This window comes from Cavia porcellus, unplaced genomic scaffold (assembly GCF_034190915.1).
Source record: "Cavia porcellus strain 051 isolate PalLab524CR breed Dunkin Hartley unplaced genomic scaffold, mCavPor4.1 scaffold_16, whole genome shotgun sequence".
Taxonomy (NCBI): domain Eukaryota; kingdom Metazoa; phylum Chordata; class Mammalia; order Rodentia; family Caviidae; genus Cavia; species Cavia porcellus.
In genome coordinates, this window is record NW_026947499.1 from 22876482 (window position 1) to 22894326 (window position 17845).

Consider the following 17845-nt stretch of genomic DNA (forward strand, 5'->3'; position numbering starts at 1 on the left):
CCCGCTGACCATAATTTGAGGAGCAAGTCTTCATTCTTTGCAGAACTTGATAAATGGTATCAGGCCACTCAGATATATAGTTACTTCATGGTTTGGATGATGTATCTTGTGCTTCTGGGAGTATCTTGGGAATTCAGGGTAGAGTCACATTGGGTGCTTTTACCCCACTCCTATGCCCTAGTGGCAGTTAATTGGGATGGTTAAAAAGATTTATCCTATGCACCTGTTATCCTAAGGATCTTGAACCATTAATTTATAAGCACAATCAGGTCTGTTTTGCTAGGCCAGGTTCCTAAGACCAAAGCTATATTTTGGTAATATACATTTTAAAATTCACTCGTTGTGTTAAAGGATTTTGCAGGTTATAGAGTAGGATCTCACCTGAAGGTCATGGATGAGAAGTGGTTTAGATGGGAGTTCTCAAAATATACCCTGTGAACTAACTTTAGTATCATTTGGAAACTTGTTAGAAATACAGATCATAGATCTTTTCTCAGAGGTAAATCAGAAATTCTAGGGGTTAAAGCCCAGCTATGTGTGTTTAAGAAGCCAGTTGGGAATTTTAACTCTAGTTTGACTTCGCAAACCATTGATTTAGAAAACAGGAAGTAGTCATGCTTATTAGTGGAAAATTTGAGGGGACTTTTCAACTTCTTACCTTTATCAGAGGTTCTTGTGTACTATACTTGCTGTTCTATTAGTGATGCCATCTTCTTCTTCTTCAACAGCAAAGTAGAAACATTTTAGACTGTCCCATTATTTAGGTATATCTTTCTATAAGTGAACAGACTGATCTTACATTGGAGAGTATCCTACAGTAATACCTTGGTTGATGAATGCTTTCCGCAAACAATTGGGTTCTCAAAAGCATTGAACAAAATTTTGCTTCTGTTCACAAACTCTATATCGACCGAGAAACACAACTGTAGCCATCTTCCCCAAAATTGTAAAATTAAGTTTGCTAACCAAGTTACCACTGTACTTTTGTTGTTTCTATTTTGTTCCTGTATTGTGCCACCAACTCATTAAATGCCATCACCTGTCAATTGGACAGGGAATAAAAACAGGACACAACATCCACCTTGATAGTAACAATGTTGAGCATGTGTATTAAATCTGCTAGCTAAAAAGCAGGTGTTGGATTATCTGAATTTAGTTTCATGTGGTTTTCTGTTACCATGACTAGTTGTAAATTAATACCATTTGATCCTTAATGTATGCAAGATCTTTAAAGGAGGCCACTCTTAATTTGTAGCTGGTGAACCAGTTGGTGACAGTGGATATAACCATGTTTATGTCTGTGCTTTAAAACCATTAAGAAACTAGATAAACTAAGTAGATTGATACTAGTGATTATAGTCTCCATGGAGAGAATCAGTTAAATTCTGATTAATGAAGAGAAAAGTTTAAGTTAAATCTTAGGTAGAAATCAAGAATCATGTGGTTAGTTTGTCCTATACAAAGATCTTATTTGGTGACTTTTTATGTATCTTTCATAAACTGAGTTTATTAGTAACTTCCAACAGGTGGTATTTCGGGGACAGATTTAGCTATAACCTTTTTTTTTTTAAGTCAAAGAAAAAAATTTTCATTCATTTTATTTATTTATTTAATTTTTATTTTTTTTTTTAAAAAGACATGTTAATCCTACTGAATTTTATTAGATATCTACTACGCTTTGTTATGGAAACTCACGACCCTTAAATGCAGAGTTTAACTGCATGACTCAATTACTGTCTGGTACACTCTGCACTCAAAGCCATGTATATTTAATAGGGAATTTGTAGATTTAGCTATAAACTTTTTAAACTAGTACAAAAATAAGAGTGTGTATTTATTTTGGGAAGGCAGAATTGCAGTATATAAAACCATTATGCAGTCTTAATGTATAAGCTCTCCAGAAAACCTAGCTAATTGAAAGTTCTTAGGGTGGCTGACAAGATTATAGATACTGATTTCAAGGTTTTTAAAATTTTTTTATTTTTATTTTTTTATTGGTACCGGGGATCGAACTCACGACCACACGCTTGCAAGGCAGACACTTACACTGCTGAGCTAAATCCCCAGCCCGATTTCAAGGTTTTTTGGTATTGTGTTTTGTTAGCATGGTCTCACTGTGTAGCCCAGGCTGAGCTCAAATTCATGTTCTTCCTGCCTCATCCTCTGGATGCTAGAATTATAGTTGACACATCACTCCTGGCAAGCTGCCCTTTCTGACTGCTCTCATACCTGTTCCACTTTGACTGACTTTGAAAAGTTGAGACACAGGGCCCTTGCGCCCATGAGTTTCCTCTCCTTACTTGTTCATCATGATAGGAATTTTAAGGTGGGTAAGAAGCCAGTCGTTTCACAATGGGATCCTTTAAAATAAAAATTTGTGAGAGCAATCTTTATTTCAGAAAAGGGTGCTATAAGAGGAGGGTAGGTTAGAGGCAACCTGCCAAAAGAAGTGGCACTTTGGCTCAGGGTCCCCACTGGTCCAGCTGGACAATGGCAAGCCTGGCACTAAATGGCAGAGCTATAAGAAGGTGTGGTGCAGCTTCATTGCCCTCTATAGAGAAGAACTGGAGAGAAGTTAAAGGGCTATGGAGACCCCACTTTTGCATTCAGATCCCCACTCTACACTTAGCTGTATAGCCCTGAACCATATACTTCTCAAAATCTCATCCTTTTCTGTAAAATGGAGGTTGAGTAATACCTATCTCTTAAGATTTTAATGGGGAACAAATGAGAAAATCGGTGTTAAACGCTTAGAAGACCTGGCATACAACAAATGATAAAAACTACTTATGATTAAAGATGGAAACAGGTACTAAAAGATGTACCTTCTTTAAATCAAGATGCTTAGTTTTTTTTTTTATTATGATTTTATCATACTTTAAAATACAGAATAATTTTGTTCAGTACTGGATAACAATATTGCGTAGTGGCCAAGCAGATGAATCTGTAGTCCCATCTCAATAACTAGGCCCATGGGACTTCAGATAAGTTTAGCCTCTTAGCATAATCTACAGAATGAACCAATAGAAGTCACTATTTCTTATACTTGTTGCAGGAATTCAAGGAAATGGCACATATAAAGCACTTAAAACTGCACCAAGCACAGAAGCTGTTTAATTTGATGTGATCCCACTTGTTGATTATTGATGTTCGTTTGTTCTTTCTTTCTTTCTTTCTTTTTTTTTTTTTTTTTTTTTTTGGTATCAGCAGTCAAAATCATAACCTCAGGCTTGCCAGGCAGGCACTTTGCCTTTGAGCTAAATCCCCAGCCGTTGGTGTTATTTCTTACACGATTGGGGTTTTGTTCAGTGAGTCCTTTTTGGGCATAGTGGTAAAGATGCTTATTTTCTAAATGTCATAGATACTCATCTCCCTTTTCATATGAAACCAGAAAACTCTAAAAATTTTCATAGTTTAACTTTCTCTCTAGTGTTTATCTGTTTATTTAAAGGGTCTTGCCTGTTTGCCCAGGCTGGGCTTAAATTTGCAGCTCTTCTGAGATTTAGCCTCCCGGGGTGTTGGAGTTACAGCTATGAGCCACCATACCTAGCCATGTTAATAAATTTAAAAATTGAGGTTTATTTTTCTTGCAAGACCAGATCAGAAAAAAACATGAACAAAAACCAAAGCAAACCAAAAATAGGCTATCCTGGTTTTTCCATCCTCATTTTCTTGGTTTGGTATAAAGTTTTGAAGTAGGTGAAAGTCTTTGCATCAAATCAGCAACTGTTAAATGCTTGGGTAAAGCCACCTGCTAAGGCCTGTTTCTCAGTGCCCCATGATACAATTTGAATTCTGATCTTCTACAAAATCTGTCTTAAATGGGACCCTTTTAGCAACTAACTACGTGAGTGGAGGATGATGGAATGTATCCTACATCTACCCTGTGTTTAGTTCAGCCCATGCTCCTAGTTATGGATGCTCTTGCTTTATTGTGGTGCCCTTCCCCTTTGTGGTACTTAGCCATTCTAGACAGTGTGTTGTATCAGTGAACTACATTCCTAAATACTTTTTTAAAAAATTTATTTTGAGCTGGACATGGTGATGCATGCCTGTGCTCCCAGCATTTGGCAGGCTGAAGCAGGAGAATTATTGAGAGTTTGAGACCAGTGTGGGTTACAAAGTGAGCCAGCCTGAATTGCATAGCAAGATCCTGTCTCAAAAAAATGAAAAAAAAAATTATTTTGAGTCAGGTGCGGAGGTGCATGCCTGTAATCTCAGCACTTAGGGTGAGGCAGGAGGATCACTGCAAGTTTGAGGCCAGCCTCAGCCTCCGTGGTAAGTACAAGGACAGCCTGAGCTGCATAGTGAAACTGTATCTCAGAAAGACAAAAAAAAAAAAATTATTTTGAGATAGGATACTCCAGGCTGGGCTCCAATTTACAGTCCTCCTGTGTAGCTAGAATTACAGGCACTACACCCACTACACCTGGGTTGTGATCTATTTTTAAATCTTTCTGAACTAGGCATGCTAGTACACACCTGCAATCCTAACACTTATGAGGTTGAGGCATGAACCTGTGAGTTCATGGCCAGCCTGAACTACATAACAAGAAGATCCTGTCCAAAAATAACAGCAGCAAAAGGCTTTCCAATCTTCTGAGAACAGTTATGTGACTCTACAGGTTGAACTATTGGGTCTGTTTGTCAATCATCCAAGAGCCAAAAGCTTAAAGGGCCAGATAGTGATATGTGGAGAGGTCAAAGAGGGACCTTGACCTAATAGCTGCTGTCAGAACAGTTACCTTCCCTAGGAACAGTCTATATTATTATATTAGAGTTCTTTGACCATTAACAGTAAAATAAACTTGGGACCTACAGGGTTTCAGTGTGTAGATCAGGCTGGCCTTGAACTCACTATGTGGCCCAGGCTGCCTTGAACTCAAGCAATGGGATTATGGGCATGCACCAGCACATGTGGATGGTTTTGTTATCTAGGGTCTTGCTATATAGCATAAACTGGCCTCAAACTCATCATCCTTCTGTCTTAGCTCCCAAGTAGCTGATTTTATAGATATGTGTGACCATACCTGGCTAAGTTTTATAATAGTTTGCTTGCTTAGAGACAGGAGTCTCGTTGTATACTTCAGGCTGGCCTCAACTTAGTATGTAGCCCAAGCTGGCTTTGAACTCACAGCAGTCCTCCTACCTCAGCCCCCTTGTGCTGCACCACCATACTCAGCTTGATGCTCGCCTGTCCTCCTGCATGCTTTCTCCCTCAGTGATGCCCAGCTTGATGCTTGCCTGCCTGCCTGCTTTCACCCCTAGCCTCTTGTTTTGTGATACTGGGGCTTGAACCTAGAGCTTATGTACTATACTATATCCCTAGCCTTTTCTCAAAAATTAGCTACATTGACCAAGCTGGGCTTGAATTTCGATTCCTCCTGTTTACCCTTCCAAGGTGCTGGTGTTATAAACGTGTAGTACCACACACCCAGCAAATTTTGGTTTAAAAAACAAAAGAAAAAAAGTCATTTTAATTATACTGAGCTTTTTATTCTTGTGAATTGAAGTCAGCTCACAAGAGTTCCCTTCTGTCTCCCTGTTTTTTTTTCCTGCCCCCCTTTTAAATACCATTTGTGTGAAGTTCTATTACTGTCAGAACAGCATCAGAATTTGTAGCTGATTTTGCACGAGACTGCTGCAAAAGAAATTAGAGGAGGCTTTTAGTCAATATTTGGCCTTATATCCAGATTGATTTGCTCACTACTTCCGTGCTGATCCCCAAAAGTAGGTATCCATTTTTAATTCCTAATAGATTGTTTTGAGAAACTTGAACAAATTTTCTTGAATGAAGACTGCTGCAATCAGAAAATGCGTTCATCCTTTCCTTGCTGTATGGTTCTTGGGCAGTTAGTAGCTCATTTTTGCCTGGATGGATTTCAGCAACCTGTGCAAAAAGTGAGATCTCAAGTATTCTCTTTTATCGTCCAGATGATAATTAGAGTGAATTTGCCCTCAATCAGTAAAATACTTTGGGCTCCCTTCCCCCTCCCCCCCCATTTTGGGCTCTTTAAAAATGAGTAGTCTCTTCATTTTTTTTTTTTCCTGAAATACTGTTGATGAGGGAATCATTCCCAGTTTGAATGGGCACTTTGCAAATATTTTGTCCTTAGCCAAACTTGAAGGTTTTCTTTGCAAACACCCCAGCGAGATTCCTTTCTATAAAAATAGTGAGGACTGCTGATGAATGGACAAATTCAAGAACATTTCTCCTGAGAGACTGGAAGGGATATTGTGGCAAAGGCAAGAGTCATCTACCAAGGCTAGTCACTAAACCTGGCACACAGGAAGTGTTGTATAGACAGTAAGAAAAGAGCAAACTATGCGCTAGTTAGCTTATGGTTTCTCTCCTTCCAGCTTAATAGAGAATTGGCCTGAGATAGCATTTTATACAATTCAACTATTACTGTAGTGCAACACATTTAGCTCTCTGAACTCTTAAAGGAGTCTCTCAGCCACTCCCAAATGTTTGGATGGGTCTTAGGCCACATTTTGAGAAACACTTTCTTTTTTTTCCCCTCTGAATCAGGGTCTGGCTGTGTAGTTCAGGCTCTGAACTCACTACATAATCCAGGCTGTTCTCAAATTTGTAGTGATCCTCCTGTCTCAAGCTCCCCAATGCTTGAATTTCAGACATGTGCCACCACACCCAGTTAACATGCTCATTTTAAAGCCTGCCTGCTTGCCCTCCTCTCCCCCACTTTCCTTTCTTCCCGTCTGTCTGTCCATTCATCCTTCCTTCCTCTTTTCTTTCTTGTCGGGTAATGAACCCAGAGTTTCATGCATGCTACGCCATCACTGAATTATACCCTCAGTCCCAAAACATTGATTCTCAACCTTGGGATCCATCGGCATTCTTTCAAAGGTTTGAACCCTCACTACAGAAATTGCATATATGTATAATCTTGGAGAGAGAGAGGGCCTTTGTATATTCCTTGATGCCATGGAACTGGTTTAAGAAGTCTCTCAAGATCAGTAAATATAGCCATAGTTGATGGTGCACGCCTGTAATGCAAGCACCTGGGAGGCTGGGACAGAAGGATCACCATGAGTTGAGGCCAACCTATACTACATATAAATATAAATAAAATATAAATCTAAATATATACATTGATAGTTTTATCTAAGTATTTATGGTTACAACATGAAGAGTTTTTTCTCTTACTCAGTTATCATTAGTACTGAAAGTAGTTCTTTATTTTGTCCAGACTGGTGAGCTGTGATGCCATTGTACTTGATCAAAGTTAGTTACAAAGGTGCAGTTGGGGTAATGCCAGTGTGCGACTGGCCTACTGCTATATGTCTTGCTTTACAGACCTGTTTGTACATTTGATCATTCGAGTAGCAGTTCACACATAGTATATTCCAAGAATCAAAAGTCAACAAAAATTAGAAAATTGAGTAAGGTAACATTTTTAACCAATCAGAAAGATTCTTGTATGTGAAAGTAGTTAGTGTTTGTGATTAGAGTAATAAGTCTGTGAGAAAATAAATTGAACAAAATATTAACTAAACTTTGGAAGTGGGGATGTCAGGGGCCTTTCTATGTAACTTACGTTTGTGTTGAACAAGTAGGCTTGTGAATCTTCCTGCTTTAGCATCCCGAGTTCACCCAGCTAAACAACTGTTTTTTGTTTGTTTGTTTGTTTGTTTGTTTGTTTTTGGCGGTTACAGATGTTGAACCTGTGACCTTTGCCCTAAGCTATATCCTCAGCTCTATTTTGTGTAATTGTCCAGGTGGTGGACCTCAAACTTGTTGTTCTCCTGCCTTGACTTCCCAGAATCCTGGGAATACATATGTGTCCTGCCATGCCTGGCTTTATTTACTTTTTTAAATAAACTTTTAAAATGGATATATGTTCACATAAAGAGATTACTCTTTGTTAAGTGTAACTGTTCAGTAAAATCACAAAGCTGTATAGCAGTCAGCTCCAGACCATTTTCATCCAAAAACAAACTCTATACTTATTAATAATCACTCCCCTAAGGGGCTGGAGGTTTAGGTCAGTGGCATTAAGTGCCTGCTTGGCAAACGTGAGGTCTTGAGTTCAATCCCCAGTACAAAAAAAAAAAAAAAAAATCTCTCCCCTATTATTCTCTTTCCTAAGCCCCTGGCAACTAGTAATGTATTTCTGTTCACATGGATTTGCGTGTTTGAACATTATGTATAAATATGCAGTATTTGGCCCTTGGTCTATCTTTCACTTAGCATGTTTTCAAGATTCCACCATATTGTAACTGGGATGCATAGTATTTTTTTTTTTTTTGTCTTTTTTTGTTTGTTTTGTATCGGGGATTGGATTAATTAATTTATTTGAAACAGGGTCTCACTGTGTAGTTTAGGCTGCCCGTGAGCTTGCTATTAGCCCAGGATGACTCCAAACTCAGAGTTATCCTTCTACCTTAGCTGGGATTACAGGTGTACACCACAGTGCCTGGCTTTTCATTCATTTTTATTACTAAATATTCCACTGTGTGGCTATACCACATTATGTTTATTCATCAGGTGATGAACACATGGGTTGTTTCTACTTTTTGGTTGTTGTGAATACTACTGCTATGAGCATTCATGTCCAAGTTTTGAGAGGATGATAAATATGTTCAGTTTTTTTGGTATATACTAAGAAGTGAAATTGTAGAATCATATGGAAATTATTTAACATTTTGAGGAACTGCCATGATTACCTACACAGTAGCTCCATCATTTTACATTCCCATCAGCAGTGCTTGAGAGTTCTAGTTTCTCTGCATCCTTGCCAAGACCCCAAAACTGTTCTTGTTTTTACAGTGCTGGGGATTGAAAGCAGGGCCCCACACATACTTTACAAAGACTTGAGCACATGCTGCATCCTCAGCCTTTTGACACATTTTGAGTTAATTTTTCTATGTGTAAAAGATTCCTGTATATACCTCACTTGATTTTCCATATATACATTAGTATTTTAATCTGTGTGTATACATATGTTTATATGTATTATATACAAGGAGTCCACCAAGAAATGTATGTATCAGAAAAGAAAACTTGTATAAATATTAAATTAAATTTATTGAGACATCATGAAATTAATACAAGTTTGTTTTGTTTTACACAAGGTCTTGGTATGTAGTACAGGCTGGTACACTGTAGCCCAGGCTGGCCTCAAACTTGTGACAGTTCTCTTGCCTCAGTCTCCCAAGTGTTGAGGTTACAGGCATGTTCTACCATACCTACATTATAAATTATTTTCGACCTCTATAATTACAAGAGGTGCTCAAAGTGGCGGCCTTTAGTTTCCAGTGAATTGCTGAAGTATATATGGTTTTTTGGATCCCCCCCCCCCCCGTGTGTGTGTGTGTGTGTGTGTGTGTGTGTGTGTGTGTGTATTTTTTGTTTGTCTGTTTGTTTTTTTTTTCTAATTTTGAGACAGTGTTTTACTAAGTCTTGTTTCCCAAACTGGCTGAAACTTGCAATCTTCCTGCCTTAGCCTCTTAGAATGCTGCATTCCAGCCATGCTGCATTTGTTACAATTAGTGAGCCAATGCGGATACATTGTTACTAAAGTTTATACTTCACTCACTTTTTAATTATTTTTAAAGTAATACCTTATTGGGCTGTAGAGTCTTTTTAGGCTTCTCCTTTCACTTTTTGTAAGGCTGTTCGGTCCCAACTTTGGTCTTTCTAGATTTCTGTGGATGAGTTAAATTGTTAATCTTTCCCTGTTAATTTTAAAATAAATAAAGTCATCAATTTTGGCAAACAATTGTAGTAATAGAAAACACCATTACTTGGACTCTGTATTATCTCTCTCTCTCTCTCTTTTTTTTTTTTTTTTTTTTTTTTTTTGTCTTTTTCCTTTTTATTGGTACCAGGGATCGAACTCACAACTGCCTGCTTGCAAGGCAGGCGCTTATGCCACTGAGCTAAATCCCAGCCCCTGTATTATCTCTTATAATTAAAAAGTTTCAAACAAAACCCCACTACTTAGAATCTTGTATAGGGGAATATATACATTTAAGTGTGAAGCGTGTTACCTTTGGCTTAATAGTATAGTTTAATATTTTAATTGAGGGGCTAGGGACTTTGTAATAATCTGAATCACTTTTTAGTAATAGAAAGTTGCTTTGTAGTTTTTTTTTTTTTTTCTTCCCGTGTAGTGTTATGTATTTATATTATAAGGTCCTTTTTGTTTCTACTGGAATCTGCTCCCCACCCCCATTCTCTTCTTATTTTGGCCATTCTTGGAATCCAGGACAGGGTTTCATGCATGCCAGACAAATGCTTTACTCATTCCCAGACACTTAAATTGAAAAAAAAAATTGTTTTTTTGTCTTTTTCATTTTTATTGGTACCAGGGATCGAACTCACGACCACCTGCTTGCAAGGCAGGTGCTTATGCTGCTGAGCTAAATCCCCAGCCCCAATTGAAAAATTTTTAAGTCTTAGGATTTCTATGCTGTTGTATCTGCTGTTGGCATTACTGACGATTGATCCATTTACCCTGCAGATTCTCTGGACTCCAGTCGTTACTGGTGGTTTATAGATGATGTATCAGTGCTTTGACAGTTATTTTGGACAACTTCTAGATACTGTCTTTTATTTTTTTCTTCTGAGATAGGATCTTGATATGTATAGTTCAGGCTGGCCTTGAACTCACTATGTAACACAGGCTGGCCTCCAAGTCAAGGTGACCCTCATGCCTCAGCCTTCTAAGTGCTGGGATTACAAGTATGCTGACAGAACTTCTTGACCACAGTCTTCAGAACAAAGTCCCAAAGGCATCCATTGTGTGTGATGATTTAACTTCCATCCTCTGCATCTAAAATGATAACAGCAATTTTTAAGAGAGTAAAGAAAATTGTCACTCAGATCATTTTCTATATGGCCAGATTTTCTAATGGAACTGGTTAGAGGTTGGAAAAGGGTATCCTCATTGTTTAGAAGTAGGCACTAAAGTATATAGGGATGACGGAATCATGGCTTAATACAATTTACTTTCAAGTGGTTTAAAAAAAAGTATAGAGAGAAAGCAAATGGGAGGAAATGTTTCCAGGTAAATTCAACTGAATAGTAAGTATGTAGATATTTTCTCTGTATGTGTGTGTGCGTTTTTTTTCCCCTCTTACAAGTTTAGCATATGTTTTAAAAACACAAGCTAACACTTTGGCATCTAATATACTTAAAAAGTGGTAAGACTAGTTGAAGATTTTGCGTAAGACTGAAGCCTCTATACTTTGATGAGCATTTCGGGTTATGGATTGTGACCTTATTGGACAGTGACATAGGAAAAAATGTGTTTTAGCAAGAAACTGACCACTAGTAATTGGTCACTATCACTAATTGATAATTTTTGTTTGGGCTTCTTGTAAGAAACAATCTTAATTGTAGTTCTTTCTGGAGTAAGTCAAAGTAGAAAAAATAGTGTGTGAAATGCTTAAAGTAGAGTCTCAAAATCATTCAGAACAGAAGTAAGTTTAAGGTGAGCGGTCTGAAAAATGTGATTCAAAATTCCCATTTGATTTCTCTTTTTAGGAGGAACTCTTGGATATAAAAGAACGCCCCCATTCCAAGCAGAGGCCTTCATGCCTCTCAGAAAAGTATGACAGGTATGGGTATCATTTTGAGTCATTAACTTCTGGTTAATTTTTTTTTATACTTCACTTGGTAAATTAAGAATTATATTCTTTTGAAGCTTTTTTTTTTTTTTGTAGACTTATACGTGAGAGAGGGATTTCAGGAGGTAGTAACATATACTTGAAGTAACCATAGTGAAACTAAAACTAGAAGATGCCTTGGTCAAAATTACATAGAAAGCAAAACAAAGACTGTAACTTAGGAATCCTCACCAGCATCTTTTGTCCAGACCTTATGGTCCTTGTACTGTACTTTGAGGGTACTTCAAGGGCCAGTTTCAGCTATTCTGATCAAGGGGGATTTAAACCCTTTACCCATTTCCCCCAGCCCTCCTACCCTGTCCTGTCCTCTTTTGTATTCCCCCCAATCCTCTCCACAAAGAATCTCTGAGCCATTTAGATCAGCCTTATGGCATCTTTACAAAGGATAAAATATTTTGGTTTGAAGAGACTGTCTCTAAAATGGTCTGAAGTTTTCCTACAATAAGCCTGTATTGTACTTTTTATGGTCATTCTTAAATATTAAGGTAGATGGTTCATAAATTTAACATATAAAGTTTGTTTAATTTTCTGGTTCAATGGGACAAACTTTTAAAAACTTGTATAGGAACTGTTCACAAAGTTTGTTAAACCTACATGCTTTAGGAATGGGGATGTAGCTCGGTAGCATAAGCACTTGCCTGGCAAGTGCGGCGTCTAGAGTTTGATTCCTGGTACCAAACAAACAAATGTAAGATGCTTTACCACATTCCCCTGACAAAGATGATATAGGAATAATGACTGTTCTGATTAGATAGGATTTTTTTCCTTGGGTCTTAGATAAGCTAGTTGTTTTTAATGCTTCAGGTTGTAATTTATTGTTACTTGTTGGCAAAGATAGCTATGTGCAGACATAGACTTTATTCTGAAGTAGAAACATTGTGCCTACTGATAATTGCAGGATGTGCTTCTGGTGAAAGTCTTAAGACTTACCAGTCTTGGCTGGTCCGAAGGTAGGGAGTTATCTCAATTGATTGTTCACAGTCAGTACAGATTGAACTCCTTGTTCTACCCTTCTCACTACTGCACTTGACTAGTCTAAAAAAAAAGACTTACCAGTCTTTGGTAAACAGGGTGGTCAATATTTATGGACTTTGTGTAGAATAGGCATATTATAATCTATATGTGCTCCAAGGATTGTTGTCTGAGTATTTCATTTATGTACTATCTTCAAGTGGCTGTTGGTGTTAACTGATGAGCAATAAAATATTACTGAATTGGTTTTGTTTTTTTATTAAAAGACAACCACTCTGAAGGCAGCTGAGAAGTTTTATATTAGAAAGGGGTTTCTATAGCTTTTCACTTAAAAGGGTTTAATTATTAGATTACCTATGTAGTTTATGGCTGCAATTGCTAACCGTTGGAACCTTTTGACCTATAGTGATGGTGTCTGGGACCCTGAGAAATGGCATGCCTCTCTCTACCCTGCTTCAGGGCGGAGCTCACCATCGGAAAGTCTAAAGAAAGAGTTGGATACAGATCGACCTTCCCTGGTGCGCAGGATAGTAGGTGAGCACAGAGTTACTTAAAACGGGGGAGCAGTCATTTTGGGAACATGGTTTCATTCTTTTGTGAGAGATTTTTGCATTGGGGGAAAATGTCATCTGGAAACTAATTAACCAGTTAGATTTTTCCTAATTTGCAGGGTGAAATAGACTATGTTAGTCTGTATACTTTTAAGGTAAAAGTACTGATGTCTTTCATTAATATATCTAACTGAGTTAGATGTGATAGGTAACAATAAGGGTTTTCTAGAAGTTTTTTGTTGTTGTTGTTTTGGTACCAGGGATCAAACTCATGACCTCGCACTTGCCAGGCAGGCATTTACGCCGCTGAGCTAAATCCCTGGCCCAATAGCTTCCTTCTAGATGTCTTGTTGTGCTTTCCTTTTATACAAGACTAGTCCTCAGGTATAAATATAAATCACTTCTGGCAATTGTCAATTAATAATGGATTATGGGTAGAATACAGAATTTGAAAATGGTGTGGAACTAGAATAAAGTTCAGTCTTCTATACCTGTACCCTTTAAGTTAGGAAAGCTATTTAAGGGTAAAATGGAGGCCTGAAAATATAAAAAACAAATCATGGAACTTGTTGTAAGATGTCCTTTTGAAACTGAGCGGGCATGTGCAATCTCAACTACTTGAGAGGCCAATCTAGGAAGATCAAAGTCAGTCTGGGCACTTAGACCTAGTCTCAAAAAATTTTTTTGAAAATGTAGCTCAGTGCAACAGCTCTGGGTTTACTCCCCAGTATTGAAGTGGTGGGTGACAAAATAGAAATAGTAGTCTTCTTGCGATAAGAAAAGGACCTATCACAAAAACTTGAAACTGAGTGAAAAAAATAGGTTTGACTAGTTTGCAATGTAAAATTCTTCTACATAGTCTATCTGTATATTTAATGCAATAGAATCCTTCAAAGAATTTATTCTAACAATCGCTAAAGATATGTACACTTAAAAAAAAAAGATATGGGGCTGGGGATTTAGCTCAGCGGCATAAGCGCCTGCCTTCAAGCAGGCAGTTGTGAGTTCAATCCCTGGTACCGATAAAAATGAAAAAGACAAAAAAAAAAAAAAAAAAAAGATATGTACACTTTATTAAAATGATGAGGGGCTGGGGAGTTAGCTCAGCGGCATAAGCACCTGCCTTGCAAGCAGGTGGTTGTGAGTTTGATCCCTGGTACCGATAAAAATGAAAAAGACAAAAAAAAAAAAAAAATGATGAATACTGAGACAAAAAAAAAAAAAACCAGGGGCTGGGGATTTAGCTCAGTGGCATAAGCGCCTGCCTTGCAAGCAGGCAGTCGTGAGTTTGATCCCTGGTGCCGATAAAAACGAAAAAGAAAAAAAAATGATGAATACTGGGCCGGGAATAGAGCTCAATGGCACAGTGCCTGCCTGGCAAGGTCGAGGCACTGAGTTTGATTTCCAGTACCAAAAGGGGGAGGGAAAGAATTTAGATCAGCAACACAAGTGTTTGCCTGATAAGTGTGAGGTCATGAGCTGAAGCCTCAGTATCAAAAACAAAACAAAACAAAAAAAAAAAATAGAAAAGCAAAAAGGTGAAAACTTGAAAGCTAAATTTTCATCACTGAAAATGGTTTGAACAAACTTTGGTATACCCATATGTAGGAATATTACATTACCTAGGTTAAATCTTTATTTTAAATATATTTATTATGGGCCAGGGATACAGCTAAGTGGCACAGTGCCTGTCTGGCAAATGCAAGGTCCTGAGTTTGATTCTCAGTACCAAAAAAAAAAAATGTTTACTAAATGACATTCATGACTGGGGATTTAGCTCAGTGGCTCAAGTGCTTGCCTGGTAAGTGCGAGGTCATGAGTTCGATCTCTGGTTCAAAAAAATAAATAAATGACATTCAATTCATAATGGAGTTATTTAAAACCAAGTACACTGTATCTTATTTCTTAAAAAACCTGAGACTGCACAGAACTTTCTGAAAGGTATATACTAAAATATTCCAGTAACCATTTTCAGTAAGCAGATTAAAGCGGCTTTTTTTTTCACTTCAGCTAATCTTCAGTTTTCTGCTTTTTTGAGGAAGAATTTTTATAATATGACGTTTTCCTTATACCTTTTCTTACAGTAGCCTGCCCATGCAGTGTACCATTTAATGTATAATATGTATATACATATGTGAAACTATTACCACTCAAAATAAGTGAATTTCCATCACCCATAAAAGTTCCCAGCCTTTACCACTGTCTCATGTTCCACACATTCCTTACCCCCAAGTGCTGAACTGATTTCTATCACTGTATATCAATTTATATTTCCTTGAATTATATGTAAATGGAATTATTATAGCATTTACTCTTCATGTATAGCTTTCTTTCTTTCTTTCTTTCTTTTTTTTTTTTTTTTTTTGGTCTTTTTCCTTTTTATTGGTACCGGGGGTCGGTAAGTGCTTATGCTGCTGAGCTAAATCCCCAGCCCCATGTATAGCTTCTTGCACTCAATAATGAAAGATTCATCTATATTGTTAAATGAATAAATAATGTATTTCTTTTTTGTTGCCCAATAGTATCCCACATATAGTGGGTTCACTGTAGTTTATTTATCTGTTGATGAGTATTTTAGGTTGTTTCTAGTTTGGGACTGTTAACAACAAAAGGTACTATAAACATTTGTGTACAAGCCTCTATGAACATGTGTTCCTATCTCTTCTGTCTCTCTGGGAATAAAATATCTGTGACATTTAATGTTTTGAGGAGCTGACAAAATTGTACCATTTTACACTTCCACCAGCAGTGTATAAGATTTCTGCTTGCTCCATCTCCTCATCAGCGCTTGGAATGATCAGTCTTTTTCGTTTTTTATCTTTTTGCGACAGGGTCTCATGTGCAGTTTAGGCTAGCCTTTGGCTTACTTTTTAGCCTAGGCCAGTCTCAAACTTGCCATAATCTTTCTGCTTCAGCCTTCTGAGTGCTAAGCCATCAGTCTTTTTCATTTTAGCCATTCTAATAGGTGTGTATTGGTATCACATGGTTTAATTTACATTTCCCTGGTGACTAATGGTATTGAGTATGTTTTCATATGCTTACTATCCATATAATCTCTTTGCTGAACTATATTTTCAAACCATTTGTCCATTTTTAATTGTTTTTTAAAAAATTGTCTTTAAAGAGATTTTTTTTTTTTTTAGAAACAAGGTCTTGCTATGCAGTTCAGGCTGACCTTGAGCTCACTTTGTACCCCGAGCTGGTCTTGAACTGGCAACGATTCTCCTGCCTCAGCCTCCCGAGTTCTGGGATTACAGGCGTAAGCCACCACACCTGACTCTTTAAAGAGATTTTTATATGTTCTGTATATATAGATCCTTTATGAGAAATATGCTTTGAAATATTTTCTCCTATTGTGTGGCTTTTTTGTGGGGAAGGGGTGCAGGGGTTCAAACTTACAACCTTGTGCTTGCCAGGCAGGTACTTGTGCCACTGAGGCAAATCCCCAACCTTAACTGTGGCTTATCTTTGCATTCTGTAAACAGTGTCACTCAAAAAACAAAAGTTCTACACTTTTATCAAGCCCTGTTTATCAGTTTTTAAAAATGAATTCTCTTTTTGTTGTCATGCCTGAAAAAAAATGTGATCCAATGTCACAAATATTTCACTCTTATATTTTCTTCTATAAAACCTTAATAGTTTTAGGTTTTGTATTCAGATTTGTGATGCATGTTTTGTGGTGCATTTTGAATTAACTTTTATACGTGATACAAGGTTTAAAGTTCATTTTTTTAGTATATTAATATCCATCTCTTCAGCACTATTTAGAAACACTTTAATCTCTTAAATAGTTCTTTTCTCAACTATTAATACCTATTGTAGTTTATTAGTGGACAGAACATTTGCTGATAATTACATAGATAAGGTTTTAGTCAAAGTAAAGGTACTGCAGAGACTAATCACAGAAAATAATTTTTCATAAAATTGTTTTAATAATTTTTGCTTCAATAAGTCAGGTGGACACACAGCAGGGGATTTAGCTCAATTGTATAAGTGCCTGCCTGGCAAGTGTGAGATCATGAGTTTGATCCCAGCACCAAAAAAAAAAAAAAAAAAAAAGTTGGGAGGGCTGGGGACTTAGCTCAGCAGCTCAAGAGCTTGCCTGGTAAGTGTGAGGTCATGAGTTTGATCCCCAGTACCCAAAAAAAAAAGAGAGAGAAAACAAAATAGAAGTGTTCGTCTGGTCTACACATGTAATATGTATGTTACCCTAAATCTGTTGATAAGCCCAGTGTTAGTGTTGAGACTTTATCAGCCCTCTCCCTCCTCTTACCCTTGTGGGCATATGACTTAGAGAAGAAAAATGCCCTTGTTGGTTTGATTAACCTTCTCTTTCCCACATCTTTCCAGATCCACGAGAACGTGTGAAAGAAGACGACTTGGATGTTGTTCTCAGCCCACAGAGACGGAGCTTTGGAGGGGGCTGCCATGTAACAGCTGCTGTTAGCTCACGCCGTTCGGGAAGTCCATTGGAAAAGGACAATGATGGGCTTCGCCTGTTGGGTGGACGAAGAATTGGCAGTGGGAGAATAATCTCTGCCCGGAACTTTGAAAAGGATCACCGTCTTAGTGATAAGGACCTGCGGGACTTGAGAGACCGAGACAGAGACAGAGACAGAGACCGAGAGAGGGACTACAAGGACAAGCGTTTCAGGGTTTGTCTTCTA

At 37.7% G+C, this 17845-nt stretch overlaps 1 protein-coding gene across 5 annotated transcripts in view; it reads left to right on the forward strand.

Moving 5' to 3' along the window:
* The window catches only part of Eif4enif1 (eukaryotic translation initiation factor 4E nuclear import factor 1), a 51729-nt gene that overhangs the window by 5372 nt on the left and 28512 nt on the right, over positions 1 to 17845 (forward strand). For all 5 annotated transcript variants that reach the window (XM_013141802.3, XM_005007251.4, XM_003478294.5 and 2 more), the window contains exons 3-5: positions 11513 to 11586; positions 13034 to 13161; positions 17529 to 17833. In XM_013141802.3, coding sequence (XP_012997256.1) covers positions 11513 to 11586; positions 13034 to 13161; positions 17529 to 17833 — 507 coding nt within the window. The remainder of the gene's footprint in view (positions 1 to 11512; positions 11587 to 13033; positions 13162 to 17528; positions 17834 to 17845) is intronic.